We start from the raw sequence: 19603 nt of genomic DNA, 5'->3' as shown, positions 1-19603 counted from the left end.
ACCTGCAGGGGCAGACTTTAATCTAATTGAGTGATTAAAAATAACACAACTTGCTCTAAGGACTGTAACGTGTATATACTTTTACAGCAGAGCAAAAGGCTCTAAAGTTGTTACATTAATGATCTTGTAACAACTGGCATTCAGTTAAAGTTTAAAAAGAAATGTGAAGGCAGAACGATAGGACCAATACAGCACATGTGAAGACAGAGTCCAGGCCAGACAGCAGGACTAGGAGATTCCCAGGTGCCCTTTAAATTTCTGTGCTCACGTACATTCTGTTGTGTGAACTGTCCCAGCCATTAAGTATGTCATTATCTGGGCCAGGCTCTTCTGTTACCCAGAGACCTGCATTGTACTAATATTTCCTTAATAGGTTTTAAATTAAGTCAACCTCATGCTCTCTGGCAGGAAAGCAAAACATGTATCAATTATTTACGTATTCAGCCAGACGGAAGTGTGAAGACTGAGCAGGCTGATTTCCAGAGATTCTCTGCATTCAAACTTTCTACTGGTTATACTGTTTCCCGGGGACTTTTTTTTTTTTTTTTTTAAATCCCTTTACCTATCACCAACATCACATGCAGAACTAGGGAAGCAAAACAGCTTTCTGGAGACTCTCAGAATGAGCCATCATCTTCCCAGAACACTGAGGAAAAGGAGCCTGCCATTTATTTATTTATTTATTTTTAAAGATTTTATTTATTTGACGGAGAGAGAGACAGCCAGAGAGAGAGGGAACACAAGCAGGGGGCGTGGGAGAGGAAGAAGCAGGCTCATAGCGGTGGAGCCTGATGTGGGGCTCGATCCCAGAACGCCGGGATCACGCCCTGAGCCGAAGGCAGACGCTTAACGACCGAGCCACCCAGGCACCCCAAGGAGCCTGCCATTTAAAACTCCACTCTGTTCCCTGCAAAATATAACTGCAAGTCGAGTGATTCTCATGAACGGAAACTTTCGTAGTAGTGGGGGTGGCTATTATCACACACCTAGGACCAAAAACAGGTGAGGAAAAGATGGAATGCAACCAAAGGGTCTATTAAGTGTGTGAAGCTATAAACAAATGAGTGAAAATTAGGAATACAGCAGGGAATTTCTAAAGCCCCCCCATCGCCCTGTTTTTACATAATTGCAAAATGACCCAGTAATTCTGGCCCCAAATAGCTGAGTCAAAACTTGATTTATAAGAAAAGTGACAAGGGGCGCCTGGGTGGCTCAGTCAGTTAAGCATCTGCCTTCCACTCAGGTCATGATCCCAGGGTCCTGGGATCGAGCCCCACATCGAGCTCCCTGCTCAGCGGGGAGTCTGCTTCTCCCTCTCCCTCTGCACCTACCCCTGCTTGTGCTCTCTCTTTCTCTCTCTCAAATACATAAATAAAACTTTAAAAAGAAATAAATAAGAAAACTGATAAGACAGTTAATTCAAGATATCAGGGTGCCTGGCTGGCCCAGTCAGTAGAGCGTGCAACTCTTGATCTCAGGTATTATGAGTGTGAGCCCCACGTTGGGCACAGAGTTTAATTTAAAATAAAAATAAAAGACAGTCACGCATTTCACCCTTACTTGAGGAACGTCTATCTAGCACATCAACAATGCTTGGATTTCTGTCCAAACGCCCCCGACCAGCCACCAGCCACCCCAATGTGAATCTACAACGGAATAGCCCCCCTGCCCCCCAGTCCTCACCCGCCTACCTTTCACCAGGACCTTGGGGACCTTCGTGTGGCTGGCGCAGAAGGCACTGTAGAGCTTGAAGCGGTCAGCGTAATACAGAAAGGATCCCCCCAGAGAGAACAGCACTTTCTGGATTTAACGAGAAAAACCACAGTTAGCTCATGCTCACCCTCCTCTGAAAATATCAGCAGGACACAGAGGGAGCTCACATCTGCCTGACCCTCCCCGAAAGTCAGCACTGTTCACACCTGTCACAGCCTCTCTCTGCTCACCAATGGCCTGAAACTGCCTATCGGAATGCGTGAGGGCTCACACGTTCGCGTGCTCGGGGTCTGAGCTGGCCTTCTCGCTAATTACACTGGAGATGTCATACTGCTTTTCTGGCCTTGGGTCTTCAAGTGCCCCAGCTGGGATGTGTGAATGTTAATGAGAAAATACCGATGGCATTTTGGAAAAGGCAGAAGGCTCCTACGACCTCTCATTAGCTCCAGTTGGGAGGTCGAAGTGACAAACCAAGTAGAGGCAGGAAATGCATACACCCCAAAAAATAGAAGACACGTGTCCCCGGTCACTAACTCCACCCTCTCCTAGCATGGAGGTGAGGATGCGAGAAACAGGCCTGACCCTGCGAGTGAAGGCCTTCCATTAGAATTTAATATGCCTTGGGATGCCTGGGTGGCTCAGTCAGATGAGCTGCTGACTTGATTTCAGCTCAGGTCATGACTTCAGGGTCATGGAATCCAGCCCCGAGTCGGGGTCCCCGCTCAGTACAAAGTCTGCTTGAGATTCTCTCTCTCCCTCTCCCTCTGCTCCTGCCCGTTTGCACTTGCTCTCTGTCTCTAAAATAAAAAAAATAAATCTTTAAAAAAAAAAGAATGAAAAAAATTAAAAAAATAAACAACCTAGAATTTAATATGCCTAAGGATACTCTGTACCCTCTACATTTTACATAATACATTTATGTATATACACCCAAATATATATACAAGTCTCAGAAAAATATCCTCGATATGTTTCACATTGATCTAGTCTTGTTCAGAGAAAGAGTGCAACTGATTAATTCAGGCTTAGAATTAAAAGTGAGGTTCCAGGAAAAAAAAAGTTTTGGATTTCAATGTGTAATTTATCTAATGAACAATGCACAGAATTCTGATAGACTGTCTACTAACAACAAAAAGTTTATTTGGAACCACCCAGAATGCGTAACTAGAGACCCACATTAGTTTCCTACACGTTCCACTCCTCCTCCTCTCCCTTTCAAGCCCCACCCCCTCCCAGCCTCACCACCCTGGCTGAGAGGGTCCCAGCAGGGACAGTCTGATTCTGCTGATACAGTTATCCTTCGAGAAATACTCAATAATTAAACAAGAAAAGATGTGGAAGAAAAAGGTCTAACTGCAACCCCTCACATTAACCCTATTAGGTCATTTGTCTGTTTAACTTACTACTTACTTAGGGTTCACCATACAGGCAGCCACAGATAAAACATTAATTATAAAGTATTCATTTATTTTTCTGGCCTTAAAAAATGATCTCAGGGCACAACGTGGACAGAGGTATGAGGGGTTTATACACAAAAACTGCATTTCCCCAAAGCTGCCCTTCTGGAGGGTGTCACAGAGCCTCTCACTGGCTGACGGACATTGCAAATTTCCAAGGGGATATTTTATCAAAACTTGTTTGACCTCAGAACTGATTTTTTTTTCCAAATACTGTGCCTCTCCGAACAAGACTAGATCAATGTGAAATATACAGAGGATATTTTTCTGAGACTTATTGTATATATATTTGGGTATATATACATGTATGTGTGTAAAATGCAGAGGATACAGAGTATCCTTATGCATATTAAACTCTGGGGTTTTTTATTTTTTTAAATTCTGGGTTTTTTTAAAGATTTTTTTTTTCATTTAAGAGAGAGAGAGAGAGCAAGCGCAGTGTTCTAGGCAACGCAGTTTGAATATTTTAACAAGTTTTTGTATTTTGGGCCAAACATACAAACAGGATTTAAACCAAGTAGCAATGGTGTAACTGACAGCAATTGTTTTGGGAGCAAACGCTGACAATCCAGAAGCCAACTCAGAGGTGCTAGAAACAAGCCTCCGGGCGGTGAATATTCAGTATGCACCAGTTGTCTTGCCTTACTGACAGAATGGGGATTGTCAGGTGTTGCCATAAACCAGGACACTGAAGGAAGAGAGTCCCACTCGAATGGAATTTAGAACTGTGACCATTTAGAAACAGCTCACTGAAAGAATCCATGCACCAGTCCCTTCTAGAATAACTCTGCTCTATAATGCAGCCATGTCCACATCACGTTCTGTCCATCTAACTTTCCTCAGCGATTAACCAGACCTCACCCCACACAACTGGCCCCACAACAAGAGACTGCTAAGTGACTATAATCAACGCTAGATGTCTTAGAGTAAAACCAGGTGTTGTGGGGCACCTGGGCGGGCTCAGTCGGTTAAGCATCTGCCTTCAGCTCAGATCATGTTCTCAGGGTCCTGGGATTGAACCCCATTTCAGGCTCTCTGCTCAGCGGGGAGTTTGCTTCTTCCTCTCCCTCTGCCCCTCCCCCTGCTCGTGCACTCTCCCTCTATGTATCTCAAATAAAATCTTAAAAAAAAAAGGCAACCAAGTGTTTTAAGGAATGTCTACATCCATTTTTATTATGATCCTCACTAAGCAATTTTCTGATTAACTAACAAATTACTGGCCCCTGTCATGAGTTCTAACTGTCCTAATCAATGTAATTTAGAAAATACATGTTATCATTACAAAAACAAAGCAAGCTGTATTTCAAATGGACCGCATAACCACCTTGAAGACGAAGAGGGGAGAAAATTAACTCATCCAAGCAGCATTTGAACACACAAAATATGAACTGTATGCAGTAATTAGGGTTAAAGGGGCATATGCCTGCAACTAAACTCTTCAGTGGTTCAAGAAAAAAAAATTATATTACACACATACACACACACACACACACACACACATCAGAGACAGGAAGATAAAGAATAAAGCAAATGTGGTCAAATGTTCATGTTTGGGAAATCTGGGTAAAGGATATCCAGAAATTCTTCAGACTATTCTTGCAACCTTTCCATAAGTCTCAAATTATCTCCAAATAAAAATATCTAAGTATATATAAAAATATATTCTTATGCTAAGTGTATGAACGTGGGTGTGTATACTGAATAGCTTCTGTTGCAGAGAAGCAGTGACATACAAAAACATATATAGAAAGAGCAGCCTTCACCCCAGTCCCTAAACGTGTATGCCAACAGCCCTCAGCCAGATTTCTGCAAGCTCTAGAAGAGGTCAAAGTATATGGGGGCCCTGCATATACAGACAATTGCACCTGAGTCCAACACCAGTGCAGAGGTAATACAGTCCAAGGGGATAGAAGGATAGTCATTTCAGCAAATAGCACTAGAAAGATCATTTGTACGGAAAAAAAAGATGACTTTGATTCCAACATCGCACCCTAACAAATTCAATTCGCAACAGATTAGAGACCGAAATGCGCATACCCAACCTAAAAAGCTTCTGGGAGAAAAAAGGAGAAAATCCTTAGGACCCAAGTTTAGGCAAAAATTTCACAGACATGATACCAAAAGTATGACCCCAAAAAAGAAAAGATTTGAAAAACTGGACTTCATCAAAATTTAAAATTTCAGATCTTTGAGAGATGCTGTACGACAAGAAGAAAATATTACAAATCCTGGTTCTGATAAAGGAATTATATTTAGAATATAGAATGAACTCTCCAGACTCATAGTAAGAAAACAACCAAACAATACAGTCAATGGGCATATGATTTGAACAGACGCTTCACCGAAGAGGATATATAAAAGGCAAATTAGCATATCAGAAGATGCTCATTGTCGTGTCATAAGGGAAATTAAAATGCAAGCTACAACGAGGTGCCATATATACCTGTTAGAATGGCTAAAATTATTAAAAGGGACCATGACCTCTTCATGAGGAACCTCTGGCGGGAATGTGCACTGGTATAACCATGTGATCCAACCATCTCAACTCCTAGGTATTTGGCCAAAAGAAAGCAGATATCCACACTAACATTTATATACAAATCTGCATAGCAGCTTTACTTATAATTGCCCCAAACTGGAAACAACCCAAATGCCCAGCAAAGGTGAAAGGGCCACAAAGCGTACTACCCCCGTACGGTGTGACACCACGGAGCAAGAGATTGATATATGCAGCCACGTGGATGGAAGATGACATGATCATACCAAGTAAAGGGTGCCACGTTAAAAAAAAGAGTATATGCTGCCTGATTCCCCTTGCATAAAATTCCAGAATGCAAACGAATCTGAAACAAAGAGCTCCCAGTTGCCTGTGGCTGACAGGCTAGTAAGAGGCGGGAGAGAGGAATCACAAAAGAGCAGGGACACACCTTCAAGGGCTGAATTCGAAGCTCATTATACTGATTGTGATGGTTTCACAGGTGTAAACATATGGCAAGACTCAGAACATTGTACAATGTGAATAGATGCGGCATATCGTGTGTCAATTATACCTGAATTAATCTTTTTTTTTTTTAAACTATATGAGAAGCCAACACCATTGTGCAAGAATCGAGGAGCTCTGCCGGTTGGAGGCCCGCACAGGAAGTATCCGTAATAAAGGAGAGCCAGCCAAGGAGGCGGAAATAAGCTGTAAGCATCCTCGCTGAGGTACTAGTCATAAATCCTCATTAAGGCTAGAAGGACACCGTGTGCTGGAAGACTGTCTTCCTCCTGGGTCACGATAAGCATTTCCATTAAGCAAAGTTTTCTAGAACGTGATAAATTAACTTGCTTCCTGGGAAAACAAGGGTGCTGGTCTCATTTGCTAATAGCAAGTATTAAAGGGCCCCCGTCAACAGAACAAAAGGTCAAGGTTGGTCTACCTTCCAGAGTAGAAGCCAGCAGGAGCAGCAGTTTCATACAAGTTGATGGCACTAGTGTCACCCTAGCCAGACAAGGTTCCCCTCTCAGCATCAGTCCCCTCAGGAACTGCCCCACTGGAGGTCCAAGGAAGATTCAACACCAAAGAGAGCCTACGCCTCCTGCCATGTGCTCTCAGGAGGTTCCACGTGACCTACAGAATAACCCACCGCGACAGGAGGAGGCCACCTGACATCACTGGACGACTTACCTTGAATTGATCGACTTTCTCAAGCTTTTCCAAATCGGGTACCAGTCTCACTCCATCTTCTAGAGTTTTCAGAAATTCTACTTGAAACTCTACCATTTCGGTTAGATTTCCAAAGAGCACATCAAGCTGGAAAACGGAAAAGAATTTAAGCCACCCCATATTTCATTGGTGTTCAGAAACTTTATCTGCTTCTGATTTCAAAGTTTTTCTATCACTACTTATAAATTAAGATCATGAGCCCACCACCGGGGGAGGGGGGTTGGGGCAGGGGGTGGGGCCGCTCCTTACTCTCTGGGTGCAAGCCAAGAGCATAACACGAAATCATTTTATCTATTTATTACAATTAAGCGAATTCCAAATGTTTTCAGTACTGAGCGTGTGCCTCACTCCCTCCTCTTCACCAAGTCAAGCTGCAGTGGGACCCTCACAAAGTTAAGGCGATTTCCACCATACCTCATCTTGGGTGAGGAAAGTTTCTTTTTGAAGAGGTTTTAGGTATCTCTCCATGAGACAGTTTAAGTCCTAAGGGTTGAAAGGATATCTCATTAGCGCATCTAAAAGCCCAGAAGGAATCTAAAGGAGAAAAAAACTGGCTATGTCCCAAATGCTAACATTACATACAGTCTTTAGGTCATTTACGTTCCCTTAAAGCAGGAGTGAGCCAATCTTTTCAGTAATATTTTTAGACTCTGCAGGCCATGTGGCCTCTGTCACAACTGTCATGGCAGCACAGACAACACATAAATGAATGTGTGTGGCCGTGTTCCAATAAAACTTTATTTGTCAAAACAGGCAGAGTGCTGTTTGGGGCCTAAGGGCCATAATTTGCTGACCCCTGAGTTAAAGACTAAATAGATTAAAAACAGATCACACTGTTGTGACATATAACTAAATTATATAGTTACAGGAATAGATAATTATTACAGTCATAGGAATGTATTACAATGTGTGTACTGTAATGTATGCATAATGCATGCATTATTAGTTATATGTATTATATAGACATTATGAATTATATAGGAATAAATTATATAGTTACAGGAATATAACTAAATGTCTGAACACAAATGAGAATAAAAAGAAAACAGACACCCTCTGCCTAGACTCAAATTAGATACTTAAATCTTTCAAAAACTAAATTCAATTTTAGTAGTAGCCCAACAACAGATTTAGAAAGGTCAGAAGGCTCAATGAATATTCACCATCATCTCCTTTCTGGATTGATCAATTACAAACGTCAATGAACTGCTCTAAGAATTGATGTACTTCCTTAAGATGCAGGAGATCTGGACGTTCAGAAGAAAGGCCAGATTCCACAGGAGACCAAATCTAGTGTAAACCCACAAAGTCCCTCATTCAAAACAAGGAGGGAAGGCAGGCCCTGCAGGAAAGGAAGGTAGACCAGCAAGACATACTTTCACATAGGTGCGCTCCGTCTCCAGGAGCTCGCAGATCACCTTGCGCAGCTTGTCAGCGTCCGTGAGCTGCCTCATGGTGGCCAGCTGAGGCCCCGTGGTGTCCTGAGGAGATGGGCTCAGGTCAGAGGGGTTCATCTCATGCAGACTGCGGCAAAACGCGGCCACCTGTTCTGTGCTCTTCAGAGCACAGTTTAAAAGGCAAGGCAGATGAAGTTACCTCTCACAAGAGAGACCTGTCTGACATCTGTTCCGCCTCAAGGTATCCTTCTTGGTTAATGAACTGTCACACGTGAATTACATCTCTCCTTCCCCCAGACTGCTTTACACATAGGACAGCTCACTGAACGCTCAAACACCCATAATGACAATTGCTAACATATTCTGAGTGCTCACCACATGCCAGGCATTTGTCTGATGTATTTAATCCTCCCACATGGTAAGTAAAGGCTATTAGCATTCCTATGAAACAGCCAAGACAAAGGAGGCCCAGAGAGGTTAAGTAACTCATCTGAGATTGCACAGCTCTGGCACAGCTTGAAAATGGCAGAGCTGGGATTTGAACCAGGCAGTGTGGATCAAAGCCTGTGTTCATAACTACTTGGCAAGAAGCTTACAAATAAGGAGAGGGAAATACAGAAAAATAAAAGGCATTTTGCCCCAAATACAAGGCTAATTATCACAGCCCCCACTTAAGTAAACTATACTTCCAGAAGATGATTTTATAAGCTAAGATTCTTTCTGGCTCTGTTAAAAACTGGCCCTAAGGCAACTTTCTAGATAATGATAGATACCCATATATTTTAAGAAAAAGAAAAGTTTCTGTCTCTCCAGCTTCTCCAAGCAGAAAGACACCTCCTGTCTCTTGAAATAAAGGCTGTTGGGCCCTGAACAAGGCTTCAGTGGGGGAGCTCAGCCCCCACCTAATCTCCATCCAGGATGATTCAGGTAGAAGTTTCGGGTTCTAGGATTCTAAAATTGCAACTTTTCCAGTATGCAAAAGAGTTCTCCAAAGCATGGGTGGCAGCGGCCAGCGGCAAACCTGGTCGAATTAGTACTTGAGCCGCATATAGCAATCACCTGGGGAGCATGCCCAGCGCACCTTCCAGATCAATTCAGGCAGGACCTCAGGGATGGGATGAGCCAGGGTATTGTTTACAGGTCTTGCTGGAATGCCTCCGGAGACTACTGTGTAGCACAAGATCTAGTTTATTAATATTTGCCCAAATGTACCATTCTACAAATGTTCGCTGGATAGCTCCTTAAAGACAGGCTGCCTGCTCACCCTCCTCTCCCTGGCTTCCCCCGTCTACTTCTCCCCTAGGCACACAGTATTCCCAGCAAACACGGGTGCAAATAAAGAATTCTTCTATCACCCACCCACCCAGGAAGAACATGAGAAGAACATCCTCCCCAAAACAGCAGTTGCTGCCCAGAGCTGAAAGTCAAGGCTGGCATTTGGTGCAGGGCAGAGGAGCTAAACCAAGGGTATTCCATGGGGGCAATCCCTTAAACACAGAGGAAAAAGGCAGCCAACATTAACATGGCTTCCCCTCACTGGCATATCCCAAAGGGAAGGGAACCTGGAATAAAGGCAGTACAAGGATATGGGAAATCAGAGCCGAACAAGGATGCATTCACAACAATGCCATGACAGCGAGGAGGAGAGCCAGGACCCAAATCCACATAATTATTATTTCTTTGAGTTTTTTTTTTTTTTTAAGATTTTTTATTGGGGGGGAGGGGCAGAGGGAGAGGGAGAGGGAGTCTCAAGTAGCGCGGAGTCCAACACGGGGCTCAATCCCAGGACACTGAGATCACGACCTGGGCCGAAACCAAGAGTCGGACACTCAACCAACGGCACCACCCAGGCGCCCCTATTTCAATTCTCTTACAATGACCACAGCTTATTTGTTGCCAGCACTAACCCTAGTCTTAGGTGCCAGAAGGTATCAGTCACCTCTCAGGGGCACTGTTCACTGCTGTCCATGGATTCAGTGTTTCAGGCATTGTACATCCCCACAAAGAATTCTCCCTTCAGGGGCTAACAAAAAACTCACCAAGATGGGCTGAACTGTTTGATATGTGAATTATATCTCAATAAGAAATATGAAGAAAGAAAGAATTTCATCAAAGCTTGTTTCTGTAGAAATCAACTAAACAGTTTTATTCAGTTATATTAGTATTTTACTACCTTGTCGTTCTTAAACATCCAGTTAAATATGACTTTGTCTTACAAATTACACAGGAATGAAAGACCCATGACCCATCGTACAAAAATGCTTGCACATCTTTTAAATGATCCAGTGATAACTATAGTAGGTCATTGCATTATAATATAGACATGATGGCAGGGGGTAACCTTCGGAATTAAAATCCCATGGACAGCCGATAAGAACGAGTGGCAACTAAGAGCCCTCCAGCTTTGCCCAATTGTTCTTTATTGCTTCAACTCAGCATCCTGCAAAAGGAACTAACACAACAAACGTATAACCGGCACCTTCCCTCACACAGTGCTTTTCTCATTGGCCCAACAGTAACCAAGCCGTCTGTCATGTATATGCAGATTAACATCAAAGCTACTCCTCATGATAAATAAATCTATTGCTTCATTCCCGTCAGTGACGCAATATGCCTTTCTACAATTTTATCATTTCGACAAGTTGCCATGGGAAATCCAATGTCCTCATAGGGTACACAAAGGGTGCCCCGTACTTCCAGGATGGGCCAAAGTTACAACCTGGGGACTCAGGCAAATAGCAAAGGCAGGAAATTCCAGAAGATGCTTCTCTTTTTGCTTCTAATTCTCATCGCACTGACCTGTTGCCATTCTCACCTGTATCTGCATATAAGAGTAGAAGACATGGGATGGATTTTCTAGGTTTCCTTTCCCTCTGTTTCACCATCAATGCTCTTAGGTTTCCATGTTTAAGAGTGTGAGTAGAATTTCTGACATTGTGTGAAGTTCACCACTTCTAAGGTCTGGCATCCTTATGTTAAGCAGGCCCAAGGGGAGAGCAAAAGGTTAGTGGGTTGTGGGCTAGGGCTTTGGTGCTCTAAACCTATGCCATAAACCTAAAGCCATGTCCTACCCAACCTCATTTCCAAACATCCAGCCTGCTCATCTTTCTCCCCCTCTGAGCCAAGTTCTGGAGTGTAGGGAAAAGCATCCTATAATTGAGCATCCCAGGGACACCCCCAAATTCCCTGAAATCCTCTTCTGAGAGTTCAAAGCCTTAGGTATCCCTCCCTTTTTAGACACAATCCTAAACTTAAGATAAATTTAACCAGGTGTTCTCTTACATGGCGGTGGGGCAAAGCGGTCCCAACACGGCCAACCCTGTTCAAGGCATTCAAGGTATAAGCTCTCACAAGGAATATACACAGAATCTCAACAGACGTAATCTCTTCACTCTCAACTACAGGTTATTTAAATAAAGAATTAAAAAAAACAGAATTCCAAGTTGCAATGCATACCGTCACAGCATGTTCTGCAAGGCTCTTAATGAAATTTTTACTTGGAAACCATTAAAATGATGTCATCAACTTTGAGAATTCTGTTTCACTAAGATATTACCTCCCCAAAAAAAACATCCATAGAAGGAAGTATGAAATGCAGGTCTTTTCTAAAATAACTCTAATGCAGAGATTTTATATGTTGTGGCCCAACTTATAAGTCCCCCGGTCCTATACCGTGGCCAGACTTTTTTGCATCAAGATCCATGGAGACCTTCTCTGGGTAGCTTAGCCGCAATGTAGGGCGTAAGAGGGGCGCAGGGCTCTCCCCGCTCAGTCACTGAGCGTTCTGTGCTGTCCTCTTTATCCTACACTGAGCTCTGCAGCCAGAGATGCCTAGAAAGGTGGCTGCCGTGGGAGGTTCCCCACACACTCCTCAAAGCCAAGTTTCCTGGAACTGGGACAGACCGCGAAAGACTGCTAAGGAGACAGTCGAGGTTTCTGTCGTGGAAGAAGCACAACCCTCTCCCCACTTGAGGGCTGCAGTCAGTCACCCTGGAAACAGAAAGGCACTTTCGGGGCACTTCAGAGCTGCCAGTTTAAAACTGTCCAAGGTAGCGGAGCTGTTCCACTGTCAGGCCTAAGAATTACCCAACCAACATGCAGAGAAGAGTACACAATTGCAGGAGGAAATGGGCCACTTTACTGAGGCCAGCATGAAGCTCAATGTTTATAATATCACTTTCTTCCTGTGGAAGATGAAAAGAAAGTACAAAAAGAGGGGGGAGGCTTTTAAGTACACACTATTGACTCAAGCTACCCAGCTGTTTAAGCTCTTCCTGTTATGCAACCACTAAAGGCATTTCTATCTGTAGATGAGTTCAGAGTTCTAAAACTGTCCTTTAAGTCTGACCGATTTAACACATCCCACAGATTTAAAAGGGGCCAGAGTGGCCTCAATTCCTAAAACCTTTACTTAAGCTTTTTTGGAGAAAAACACCAAAGTCATGTTCTCTGTAATTTCAGAGACCACTATCTACAGTGGTAGTTCCTATCGTTTCCCATCACCTTCTCTGTCTCCTTTTGAACACACGTTGAAGAAGAAACATCCAAGAAGGACGAAGGCTTAGTTGGGTCCATCAGGCGTACTCAGGGCCAAATTTCAAGTTTCATTAAATGACACAAAATCAAATGGTGGACAGACTCCAATATGAACACTGAACGACTAAAAAGTTTAATCGGATTTGGTTAAATTACTCCTTGCCATTAACCCACTAGATTTTCTTACCAGGGACTCAACATTCACTACAGAGACTGACATGCACAATCTAAGTCAGTGGACATTAAATCATTGTCACAACCCCTGACCCAACACTTCTATCACCATCGCCTTCTTGTCAGGCAAGCAGAAATAAAGTAAAAAACACTTAAAACTTTACAGGAGGCCAAGGTGAACAGCCTTTTTCCAGAAATGCTTGATGAGGACTCAGACGACCCAGACCGAGGTAGGGATGGGGGAGATTTGCCATACACAACATACAAACACACTCACAATCTCAACCACCAAAAGAAAGAAGAATTCAAACGACACCCAGTTTCAAAAATACATAATACATCTTTACGCCACTTAAGAATGAACAAACAGACAAATGTGAAGATTCTGGGCAAATTCAGCTTCACGTCAACTACCAACGCCCACCCCTCCCCCATGCTCAACTATATATTCTTAATCAACAAGGGGATCTGGAAGGTAAAAAAGGATGCGATCCTGGGGAAACGGGACAAGCAGAATCACCATCATTTGGACTGCAAAGTATTTCGCTGGAAAGCCGTCACATAAACAAGGTTAGCAAGAGAGAATTCAAACATGCTCACCGGATGAAGTGTCCGATACAAAGAGTCACCGGACTTGTCATTGTGTTCGATCCTGGGCTTGCGCTTTATTTTCCACAGGGCAGACATCATCAGGAATATATTCTCATGGTAATTCTACCACCTGACGTGTTCCACACAAGAACAGAAGTTTCTTAAAATATCCCAAGAGCGCCCAACGCCTTCCAGTTCCCCAGGGAGCACCCTCTCATACAGACAGCCCATGCTGGCTCGCCCAGGAAACCTACTGCCGCATCTCAACCCAGACAGGACAGCAGCTCTGCGGCCCCACGGCTCGGCGGCGGCCTCTGGGATGGTGTCAAAGGCTAACTCTCGGACAGGAATTCATGCTTTGATTGCACCTGGCTCACCAACAAAAGTTCCAGAAAGGGAGAACCAAAAGAGACCAGAACACAAAGCAGAAAAAGCCTGCCCAGGATGTGAGCGGCTCTGCTCTGCGGACCGAGATCAGCTGATTGGCCAGCGTCACGCACTGCACAGGGATATTACCCCGGCCGGCTCAAACAACTTTGAAGACATCCCTCCCTGAGTCGGGAGCAGGGAGCAGGCACTGAGAAAAATAAAATGAAAACACGCTGTTTTTGTTTTTTTTTGTTTTTTGGAACAGTGTATGTTTTCCCCTTTTCCGCTAATGCTTTGTTACTAAAGCAGACATTTCCGAGAACAATCCCAATTTGGATTAAAAGGGAAAAAAAGATGGCTTTCGGAATGGAAATGTTCTGAAAATTATTCTAATACATTTGCTAAGTGGAAAACAAAATCACAGCTGCCAGGGGGCCTGGAATGCAGAACAGGACAGCCGGGAGCTCATTAGCATTCACTTCCAAAGACAAGAGTAAGAGTTTTCGATTAGAAGCAGAGAAACAAGTGGCGGGGGGGGGGGGGGGGGGGGGNCTTGGAGGCTGTCACCCACTGTCACAAGAGGAAGGAGGTGGCTCACAAAGAGAAAGGCCGCTAGACTGCCCCTGCAATGTGGGAGCCCCACCCCCACCCCGCAGATGTCACTCTCCAGTGCCACCAATGCTCTCGCGGCAAGCCTGCAATTATCTGCTTGTGGAACCCCAAAAGGCCGTGAGAAGCAAAAACTGCTATTTAAAAAAAAAAAAAATCGAAAACCATATGACACTCCAACCTGCATTCTCTTAATTCTGCCCATTATTTCATAAAGCAGTTCATTCAGGAAGAACAGCAAAAATATTAAATAAACAAAAAAATCAACAGCCCTCACAGATGCAGCAGCAATAAAAAAAAAAAAAGGATTGCTTGTTTCATTTCACTCCTTGATTCGTCTGCTTATTTATTTAGCCTGGTGCACTCCAAGTAAAGCTAAATCATCCTTCCACGGCCAAAGGCAGCTTACGACTTAAAAATTAATGTGCGGTTTATTCTCAAGAAAAATTACTGATCTAGGAGACATGTCAAAAGAATATTTAATCTTGATCAAGAAACTCAAGATATGTGCTTGCTCTTATTTTAAATCATAAAAAAAAAATACACCCAGAAAGGTTATGCATCAAGAAAATATGTAAGTGGTTCATGAGTACATATCTAATTGACTGACATAGTGCACTAATTAAATAATTCCTTCTTTTTCCGAAACCTGGTATTTAACACCAGACTTTAACCAATCTGGCCAGAAGGTCGTTTTAGCATAGCAGGTAACAACACAAGGCCTGGTTTTGCCATCTCAGAGCTGTGTGACCTTCACTGAGTTGCTAACCTCTCTGTTCTAATGTCATTACCTAAGAAATAGAGGGAATAATAGTATTTCTCTCTCAGAGGTATTATGAGGATGAGATAAGTTAATGTGAATGGTGCCCAATATATACAAGATAGGAAATAAGTGTTAGCTCCCATTTATTGTTAAAAATACACAGTAAGGGGGCGCCTGGGTGGCACAGTGGTTAAGCGTCGGCCTTCGGCTCAGGGCATGATCCCGGCATTATGGGATCGAGCCCCACATCAGGCTCTTCTGCTATGAGCCTGCTTCTTCCTCTCCCACTCCCCCTGCTTGTGTTCCCTCTCTCACTGGCTGTCTCTATCTATGTCGAATAAATAAATAAAAAAATAAATAAAATCTTAAAAAAAAAAAAAAAGAATACACAGTAGGACCCTGACTCTAAGAACCATTTGCTCAATTTAAGTTTTTTGTTCCCAAATATCCAAAGTGAGACATTAACTCATTAAAGGCCTCAATTTAGTTAACTAACTTGGGTTTCATGACAAAGCAGTTCAAATAAAGAAGATAAAATGTGAATCGAACCAAAACTAGGGAGTATTTTTGGGTACAGAATCACACAGTGACCCCCAACCTAGTGAAAAGGAATACGAACTTAAGGTTTTAGCACAGGTCACTGTACCAGCTTTAAAAATACTGACCATCACCCAAACTCGCCACTGATAATTTTGAAGACATTCTCATTTATGAGAGCCCACCATGCATTTCTACAGCGAAATCCGGGGACGGGGTGTCCTTTTCCTATATCCGACCCTGTCTGTTCCAGGTGAGTTTTAGACCTGTTCTCTGGAGAAAGAACCACGAAGTCAGACAGGCAGCCAGGGAAGTTCAACAAAACCTTGGGGTCCCTTCCTTCCTCTCCACTGCCAAACCGAATATTACAGAGGACCCTGTTTAGGACCTCATGACTCACAAAATTTCAAATGAAAACAATTTCAAAATACACAAGGAATGAGAACATTGGCCTATTACAGTGAGGTAAAAATGATCCAGGTTAAAAAGTATTCAGAAATAAATGTTTTAGATATAGGAAAAATAGCTGTATTCCTAAATCAAATTAGAAACTGAGAATAAACATTTTTAAGTTCAGTAACAAAGTGACGTAATTAATACCCTTCCAAACATCTTACCTCAATTTGGAAATATTCCATTTTTCTGGAGGGGGACTGTCCCTCCCCCTACCCCCAAGTGCCTAAAAGTAAAGTAAGGGCCACACACCTAAAAGGTAACTTTAAGCAAGTTTTTCTTTGTCTCTTTTGGCTTTAAATGAAATACGTCTATTTCCATTCACCTGTGTTTTAATTAATAACAACATAAAGCCTTTTATAAATATCAAAATTACTTTCAAATACTAAGTTTTATACTGTGCTCAACTTAGGACACGGAGAACGGTGATCCCATCTATGATGGTCAAAGGGACACACATGGGGTAAAGGTGATGTTGAAGATAAAGGCACACACACGCAGAGAAACGTAGGTTTTTAAAATAATGGTTCATATTTGAATAGCATATTTCCATGACCAACGTGCTCTCCTAAGTTATATTATTTGACACTCCCCCTCCCCCGCCTGCCTCCATCATCCAATCACCAGGCAAAGGCAAGAATCACCCTGACATTGCAAAAGGGAAAACAAAGGTATAATTTAAAGTTACGTGATTTGATCAGAGAAAGCGACTGGTAAATGACAAACCAAAGAAAGAAAGGTGGGTGGAGGGATCCACATACATATGTCAACAACACTATAAAAGGTGAATAAACACAGAAACAGAATCACGTGAGACACCTGGGCGGCTCAGTAGGTAAAGCCTCTGCCTTGGGCTCAGGTTATGATCTCAGGGTCCTGGGATTGAGCCCCAAGTTGGGCTCCCTGCTTCTCCCTCTGCCACTGGCCCCTGTTCATGCTCTCTGTCTCTCTCTCGAATAAATACATAAAATCTTTAAAAAAAGAAAAAAGAAAAAGAAGCAGAATCACGTGCAATTACTTTTGCTGGGGAAGGGCCTTTGGACAGAGGTAACACCCAGTTTTTAAATTGCTGTATTTTGGAGAGTGCGCTGATAATAGGCTGATCCACAGAACCCTTTGTGAAGTGGGATAAAAGCATGATGAATTATGGAAAACAGATTCACGGTCTTCCACCAAAGACTCAGAATAAGGGCTTTCTCACAGGTCTCGAACAACTGAGAGGCACACTGTATAAATAAAGAAAAAGATCGTTTCTTTCTCTTTCATGTGAAAACCACTCACGTTTAACAAGAGCCGAACACAGATCATGCAAAAAGAGTTTGCTGCAGAAACCATGCATGGCAAGAAAGTCTATTTGGCTCAGCCACGCACACTTTGGATGCTATTTCTTCAAACACAAGTGGAAATGTGAGAGGGAAACAGGTGAAATGAGATGTGAACTCATTAAAACTGATTTCTGCCCTATATTCACACGTATAGTTTTGTTATCGAGGCTGTAATTGGGATTTGGTTTCTTAGTGACATCTCAGAGGTAAAAACACTCGGTCCCGTGGAGAGGCCTTCTAACCACATACAGCTGCAAAGGTGACCTGTCAGCTGCGATTCTTCGGTGGTTCGACATGTGGGATGTGAAAATGAAAATCTCTCACCTTGCTGCTGTGATCAGTTTCATCTGAGGATTCCAAGTCCGGCCCTTCGGTCTCCTCCGGAGCGGTCTCGGCGCTACTGCCCTGCTCGCTGCAGAGGCCGTGTCCTGCGAGATGAAATCAGACGAAAATGTGGGTCAGCATGGAGCAATTGCTAAAAGCCAGGCCTCTGCAAGGGGGGCACAGGGTCAGGCCCCCGACATGTACATACATTGTCAGACCCTCCAAGTGGGATCTCCACGATCTCGGCTCAGTAAGTGTGTTCTGTTGTGTTTATTGTTACTACTATTATTTTTATATGATAATGCGTACATATATATTTTTTTTTCAATTTTATAATACATGATTGTATCATATGTTGAAGCCCTAACCTCCCATGTGATGGTGTTTGGAGGTGGACCCAAGGAAGAAAAACATTCAGTCCATAGCATGTGTGATGTCTGTTTTTGCAAAAGTCTGGCCATCTATAAACCTAACACCATACTTCCATACTTCCCACCATGTCCTATGCAAAGATGAAGGAAAAGAACATGACAATCACAGTCCTCTGGCGGGCTTCTCAAATTTAAAGAATATCTGAACCCCTAGGGGATCCTGCTTTGCAGATGCAGATGCAATAGGTGTAGGGTTGGACCAGAACTTCTGCATTTCTTACAAGCCCCAAGATGACACCAATCCACGTGGTCCCTGGACCACACCTGGGATAGCTGGGTTCGGAGACATTTAAAAACCTGGATCAGGGATGACAGTGCTGTGACTACAAATGGGCAAGACAGAAAATGAGCGTGAAGGAGCTCCTTTCTGACTCTGGATGAACGCCTCTGTTTGCAAAGAGGTTGCTCTATCCAGTGACACCATCAGACTCATCATTGGCTTGGCATCACTTTCCGTTCAAATTCAGAGTTGGCCGCAGAACAGGGAGGAAGCCGACCTCTAAGCAAACACTTATGATCCAAAGCTGCATCTTCTGGTCCCCTGTCCTCTTCTGCAGTCAAGCACCGACCAAGTGAACACAACTAGATGGAAGTTTCCGGCCATGTCCTCCCTTTTGCTCTGGCTCAAGAATTTTCTCTTTCTCTTTCTTTCCTTCCTCCCTCCCTTCTTTCTTTTCTTTTCTTTCTTTTTTAAGATTTACTTATTTAGAGAGAGAGAGAGAGTGCGAGCATGCACGGTGGGGAGGGGCAAAGGGATAGGGAGAGAAAGAATCCCAAGCAGACTGCCGCGCTGAGCACAGAGCCTGATCCCACGACCCTGAGATCGTGACCTGAGCGGAAACCAAGAGTCAGATGCCCAACCGACTGTGCCACCCAAGCACTCCTGGCTCTAGGATTTTCTGATTACCTGCTCCCTCTCTCATATGGTGGTAGTGGTCAAAAAAAGAAGCTCAGGTAACTTGGTGGCTATCGACTATGTCATATTGTTACCCCCATGGGAAAAAAGGTGATTGAACACTTTGCATGGGGGCAATAACCCAGATGCTGGAGCCAGGAAAATAGGGCAAGAGTTGATCCCCAATGTGGAGGAGCAGATAAGCTCATTAAGGGACACTTTGCTAAGTGCACTAGGCTCTTGGATCACAGGAGCCACGGCTCCCTCAGCACCACCCAGAGCAGCCATGCTGCACACCACGCAGGAGCACCATTCCTACT

General features: G+C 43.5%; 1 protein-coding gene across 10 annotated transcripts in view; it reads right to left on the bottom strand.

Annotated features, from left to right (window-relative positions):
- Positions 1 to 19603, bottom strand: part of TIAM1 (TIAM Rac1 associated GEF 1) — a 371077-nt gene that overhangs the window by 22850 nt on the left and 328624 nt on the right. For 8 of the 10 annotated variants that reach the window (XM_034656384.1, XM_034656389.1, XM_034656398.1 and 5 more), the window contains 5 exons: positions 17958 to 18061; positions 8256 to 8435; positions 7294 to 7362; positions 6841 to 6966; positions 1692 to 1800 (listed from right to left, as the gene is read on the bottom strand). In XM_034656384.1, coding sequence (XP_034512275.1) covers positions 1692 to 1800; positions 6841 to 6966; positions 7294 to 7362; positions 8256 to 8435; positions 17958 to 18061 — 588 coding nt within the window. Of the gene's footprint in view, positions 1 to 1691; positions 1801 to 6840; positions 6967 to 7293; positions 7363 to 8255; positions 8436 to 13586; positions 14069 to 17957; positions 18062 to 19603 lie in introns of those variants that run through there. The other 2 variants (XM_034656407.1, XM_034656426.1) reach the window with 2 other exon arrangements.

Source organism: Ailuropoda melanoleuca, chromosome 1 (genome assembly GCF_002007445.2).
Source record: "Ailuropoda melanoleuca isolate Jingjing chromosome 1, ASM200744v2, whole genome shotgun sequence".
NCBI classification, from domain to species: domain Eukaryota; kingdom Metazoa; phylum Chordata; class Mammalia; order Carnivora; family Ursidae; genus Ailuropoda; species Ailuropoda melanoleuca.
Note: the sequence above shows the minus strand (reverse complement) of the source record. Positions and strands in the feature narration are given on the sequence as shown.